Source organism: Lepidochelys olivacea (genome assembly GCF_965140295.1).
Source record: "Lepidochelys olivacea isolate rLepOli2 genome assembly, chromosome: 24".
NCBI classification, from domain to species: Eukaryota; Metazoa; Chordata; order Testudines; family Cheloniidae; genus Lepidochelys; species Lepidochelys olivacea.
This window is the reverse complement of record NC_140434.1, coordinates 19,236,670-19,242,669: the sequence shown is the minus strand read 5'-3', so window position 1 is coordinate 19,242,669 and position 6,000 is coordinate 19,236,670. Positions and strand designations below refer to the sequence as shown.

The 6,000-nt window shown below is 53.5% G+C and overlaps 1 protein-coding gene across 1 annotated transcript; it reads right to left on the bottom strand.

The window, feature by feature from the left end:
* Positions 1 to 1,697: 1,697 nt before the first annotated feature.
* On the bottom strand, positions 1,698 to 5,323 carry APOC1 (apolipoprotein C1). Its single transcript, XM_084614173.1, has 4 exons — positions 5,187 to 5,323; positions 4,147 to 4,223; positions 2,981 to 3,131; positions 1,698 to 1,937 (listed from the first exon to the last, which is right to left on the bottom strand). The coding sequence occupies exons 2-4, from the start codon at positions 4,199 to 4,201 to the stop codon at positions 1,862 to 1,864; spliced, it is 282 nt and encodes a 93-aa protein (XP_084470299.1). The 5' UTR covers positions 4,202 to 4,223; positions 5,187 to 5,323; the 3' UTR covers positions 1,698 to 1,861.
* Positions 5,324 to 6,000: the final 677 nt, after the last annotated feature.

Sequence of the window (6,000 nt, the reverse complement as noted above, 5' to 3'; positions counted from 1 at the left end):
ACAAGGTTAACCAGGACAACGTTAAATGAAGAGTTACTGTGTACACCCCAACCCTCACCACTTTCGCCTAAATGTCTGTCTTTAGAAAAATAACCCTCTGGCTTGATTAATAAATACTGAGCCCAAAGGGACCATCAGATCATCTAGTCTGACTTCCTGCATAACACAGGCCACAAAAAAGAAAAGGAGGACTTGTGGCACCTTAGAGACTAACCAATTTATTTGAGCATAAGCTTTCGTGAGCTACAGCTCACTTCATCATTACAGCATTCACTGGAAAATACAGTGAGGAGAAAGCTGCCCCCAGTTACCCCTGTGCTGAGCCCAATAACTCGCATTGGACTAAAGCATCTACCAGCAAGGGATGGAGAATCCACCACTTCCCTTGGGAGTTTGTGCCAAAGGTTAACTACCTTCACTGTTCAAATTTGCACCTGGTTTCTAATTTAAATGTGTCTGCCTTTAACTTCCAGCTGCTGGGTCTTTTTCTGCCTTTCTCTGCTGGATAAAAGAGATCTTTAATACCTGCTATTTTCTCAGCCTCTGTGAATGTGCTTTTATACCTTGATCAAGTCACCCCTTGCTAGTCTTTTTAATCAGTGAAACAGATTGGCCCCCTTCAGTTGCTCCCTGTGAGGCTTTTTTTCAAGGAACAGTTTTGTGTATTTGGATAATTTTTGCAGCTATTTTTTGCACCCTCTACAGTTTTTCTGCATCCTTTACAAAATGTGGCTACCAGAGCTGGAGAACGGTGGCCACACATGTATATGGATCCATGCTATATATGTGCAGAACTATATACACAGCACATGAGATACAAGGTTGTAACAGTGACAGGGAGGTGCAAGAAAGGTCCCAAACCCTCTGCTGTGTCCTGCAGTTAGAATCCTGGTCTCAGGCCCAGAGAGGTGACAAACTGGAGGGAATTCAGAGCAATGGCACAGAAATCACTGGGCTTGGTTAGCAGAGACTGAAAGGCAAAACCTGCTCAGTTTGGATAAGGGACAGGTAAGGAGCAGGGGAGCTCACATGAGAGGCCATGTGAACTGCATGAACACCAGGTACCACCGAATGATTTCAGGTGATCCATGGGACAAGCGGGAGGGGGCACTGAGAATATCAGGACGGAAAAAGCAAAGTGAGACTGAGAAAATTTTGCAAAAAGAAAAGGAGTACTTGTGGCACCTTAGAGACTAACCAATTTATTAGAGCATAAGCTTTCGTGAGCTACAGCTCACTTCATCAGATGCATATCGTGGAAACTGCTGCAGACTTTATATATACACAGAGAATATGAACCAATACCTCCTCCCACCCCACTGTCCTGCTGGAGAGTGAATTTGTGTCGGGGGGTGGAGGGTGAGAAAACCTGGATTTGTGCTGGAAATGGCCCACCTGATGATCACTTTAGATAAGCTATTACCAGCAGGACAGTGGGGTGGGAGGAGGTATTGGTTCATATTCTCTGTGTATATATAAAGTCTGCAGCAGTTTCCACGATATGCATCTGATGAAGTGAGCTGTAGCTCACGAAAGCTTATGCTCTAATAAATTGGTTAGTCTCTAAGGTGCCACAAGTACTCCTTTTCTTTTTGCAAATACAGACTAACACGGCTGTTACTCTGAAACCTGAGAAAATTTTGAGGCCTCTCCCTAATGAGCATGTTCTGTGCAGGAATGACCAAGCAACCCCTGGATACAAATCCAGCACTAAGGCAATGAGCATTTATTCATGGCTACAAAAAAAGCAATAAAAAACAGGAACGTGGGTGCCAACCCTGGGTTCCCCTCCCAGCATGATCTCTTCAAGGAGACCAGTACCCCAGGAATTGCCTGTGAGCTCTGCAGAAAAAATCCCTTCTCAGTCAGATCTGTCCCTGGAAAACTTCTCATTGAACTTCTCCTTCATCTTCTGGAATTGCTCAGAGAACCAGTTCCTGTGAGACAAGGGAAGGCAGAGGCAACATCAGCCAGTGTATTAGGATCCTGCATTTCCTCACCCCCCACTTCCACAGATGCTACTATGGGAATGACTGAGAGGTTTGTAAAGGGGATGGCTGAGAATCCCTGGGCTTTGCCCTTGTGAACAGTGCAAAGCTGCCCTGATTTTTGACACTACCGTCTAGGAGCAGTTAACAGAGCCAGCATCCCTCTGGGGACAGAGCCTGGTAGATGCTGGCAAATCTCAGCAGCCACCTGGTCGTTATAGTTAATTACAGATAATTACAGTGATTTTGACACATGACTAAGGAATGGGTGTTTCCTTTCAAGTGTAGCCGCCTCTCCTGAGAGCTGTGAGGATAATGAGGCCAGCTCAGTCCCAACTGTGAACTAAATTGTACTAGTTTATCTGCTGCGCCTCTCAGCCAGCTGGATTTCGCCACACTTCCCAATCATGGGATTGCTTCACGATACATTATTCATATTTCAGTAGTGACCTAGCTCAGAGGCCCCATAGTGCCACCAAGTGCTGCACAGACCCTGACCAAGGTCAAGCTTCCATCCTGCCAGCACCGCACCGGCCCTGACTGAGGTCTGGTGCTCCTTTGCCAGGTGCAGCGCACACAGAGTGAGCGCCAGTCCCTGCCTGAGCTCCGAGAGGGGGGATCTGTCCCAAGCGTGACCAGCGCAGTGACATCTGCCTGAGTCTGCAGAAAGCCTGCAGGGGATCTCACTGAGGAGTTAACTCTGATGCTCAGCAGTGCTAATTTAAATGTCAACATCATTTACAATGTCAACTGTCCTGTGAGACCAGAGCAGGGGGGTCATGGCACTGCACAATTGGCTGGAGCTGATTGTGTGGGTGGGCTGGGAAGAGCATTTCCTGCAGCACCTCCCCCTCCCCCCAGTACAAACTCTTCCTGCAGCCTCCCAGCCAAGCCTGGAACAGGCCCCACCTCTGCTTAGCTCCAGGTGACAGTGGCAGTGTCACTGGTTTCTGCAGGAGCCCTGCCGCCACACCGAGGCCCCTGTGACTCACCGGGTCTTTTCGCTCAGCTCGCTGTGATGCAGTTCTTGGAAGGCAGCTTTGGTTCTATCTGCAATGCTGTCAGCAAAGGCCTGCAGCCTGTTCTGGAAGTTCTCAAACTTTTCGGACAGGGTTGGCTCTGTCGGTTGAGCCTGAGCGGAGTCTGAAAGGGAGACGGAGAATGCCTACAGCCTAAACTCGACTCACCACACCCGTGCAGTGTGCCAGGGCGTGTGTTTGTGAGCGTGCTCGTGCAATGTGCTGGAGGAGGAGGGGTGTTTGTGTGTGTGCCCATGTGGGCAAGGTGCCAGGGGGGGTGTGCACGTACGTGGTCAGCTCTTTGTGTCAGTCTAGTGCCCAGCACGGTGGGGCCCTGATCTCGTCATTCTGTGCCTTGGGGGTGTTTCCCCATAGTCTCTGAAACACGCTTGTCACGGGGTGAATTCTCAGCCCTTTTCACAGTTAGCTTTTCTGCTTCTGGTACCTGGCTCTGGAGCCCCTGGGAGACTTTGTGTTGCTTGAGGTTAATGACCCTTGATCCCCTTTAAATGCCAGACCACCCATCGCGCTCCCTCAGCCCTGCCCACCCCAGACTCCACACAGATGCTGGGGTGGTTGGAGCTGGGTTGCTGAATAGCAGCCTGTGGAGATTTTAGCTTTTTTCAGAAGTCTCAGGGCTACTGTTTGGTTCTGGCAGCTCAGAGATGTAATTTGCTTCAGATGTGGAGCTGCTCCTGTTTGTGGTTTTACACACACGGGGCACATTGCACACCTCCACGCACACCCTGGCACGTTGCATGCACGTGCACACACACATGGCACACTGCAGGTGCAAAACGCATGGCCCTGGTTTCAATGAGCCCCACTGTTGCTGACAAGATCCCCGGCATCCCTGAGCCACAGAGTTATTTATAATCTCTACTGAGGTGTTGCTAGGGCAGCTGTTGGTCCCATGGGGGCGGGCGCTGCATGAACACGCAGCAAAGATCAGTGCTGCCCACCATGGGCGAGGCAGAGACTGGATAGACTGGTCTGACATGCTCCCTGCTCCTCTCTCACCCTGGCCCACACCCTTCCCCTGGCTCTCTCCCTCCCCTCTCACACGCACAATCTCCTCCCCCAGGCTCTGAGACCCTCATTGACCCAGCTCTGTTTCCTTGAGGAATCGGGGCTCTTACCTGCCAGGACCGTCAGAGCCACGAGGATCAGAGAAATGGACACTGCAGGCCGCATGGTCACTGGACTTGGTGTGTCCCTGTGCAGAGGGGGGGAGGATGTGACCTCGAGACTGGTCCCAAATGCACTGACCTACCCTGGGGAAGGGACCTAGCCAGTGCCTCTGGCTGCTGATTACACGGCCCTCGCCGAGACACCCACCCAACCCCACATGGACCCCACTTCCTCCCCTGATCCTGCAGTGCCCCCCTGCACAGACACCCCTGCAGCCCCACATGGACCCCTCTGCCTCGCCCCACACAGACCCCACTCCTCCCCTGATCCTGCAGTGCCCCCCCCACAGACCTGCCTCAACCCCACACGGACCCCACTACCTCCCCCCACACAGACCCCACTCCTCCCCTGATCCTGCAGTGCCCCCCGCACAGACCTGCCTCAACCCCACACGGGCCCCACTACCTCCCCCCACACAGACCCCACTCCTCCCCTGATCCTGCAGTGCCCCCCCACACAGACCTGCCTCAACCCCACATGGGCCCCACTGCCTCCCCTGAACCTGAATTGGTCCCATCTCCCCCGGATAGACACCCCCCCCAAATCGCACATGGACCCCAACTGCCTCCCTCTACTCCCACATTATCATGCCCCCCACAAACACCTCCATGAACCCCACACATCCCACAAACCTCCTCTCCTCCCCCCTTGGTTCTCTCTGCACAGTGCCCTGTTCCCCACAAGAATCTCTGTCTCTCCCCGCTCATTCCCCGCCCCACACATACCCCACAGGGTCCCTATTTGCCCCATATCCTCTGGGGAGGTCAAGTTAATGCCAGAGGGAAGTGGGTTCTTCCACTCAGGGAGTTACAGCCCCAAGCCTGCAGTCCGCTCAAATGCATCCCCCAGACCCCTCTACCCGTCCTCACTCCACTGAGCTCCCTGCCTTCCCCACCAGGTCCCCCATCTTGGCGAACGAGCCCCCATTCCTCTCTTTGTACACCCCTCCAGTCCCACTGCCTCCACACGCCACCCTAGCCCCACTCACTGCAGCTGGAATTAAGCAATCTCCGGAGCTGGGATGCAGCTTCCCGAGCTCCAGCTCCCTATAAACCATCCTGCCTCCGTCATCCGCCCCCTCTGCCTGGTGGGGGGGAACCTGACCCCTCCCTCCCTGCTCTTCCAAGGCCTCTTAATTATTAGTCTGTGCCATGGGGAAATGAAAACCCAGCTGGGGAGCAACCAGGGGTGGGGGAAGAGCTGTTATTACAAATCAAGGAGCTCATGGCCATGCCTAAGGACCCCCGACACCAGGGCCCCGTTGTGCTGAGCGCTGCACAAACAGCGTGGGGGACAGGGCCTGCCAGACAGCCCCAGCCCGTGACCAAAGTACTGGCCACAAATGGCATGTTCATGGTGTCTAGTCTTGGCTGGGTTTAGTAGGAGGAGATCAGCTAAATGAGAAGAAAAGGGAAGGGGGTGAGGGGGAAAAGGCAGGGGCGGTGAGGGGCAGGGGTGGAGTGAAGATGGGAAAGGGGGGTGGGGGTGGAGCAAACAGACAATCAGCATGGGGCGGGGAAGGGCCAGTGTGTCCCTCCAGTGCCTAGTTTGGGGCACAGACCAAGCTACCCCCTCCCCCCAGGTGCAGCAGGGTGGGGGGGGTCACACCCAGTGTGTCAGCTGGGATTCCCTGTTAGTATCCTCCAGAAGCGTTTATTTAGCTGGGGGGGCTTACACTAGTGCCCTTGGGGATCGCCAGCCCCACGTAGGCTAATCGCATTCGCCGGACCCCGGAGAAACAGGAGCTCAGCTGAAAAATCATGAAGCTGTAAACCCCAATACCTGTTGGGCTCTGCTCCATT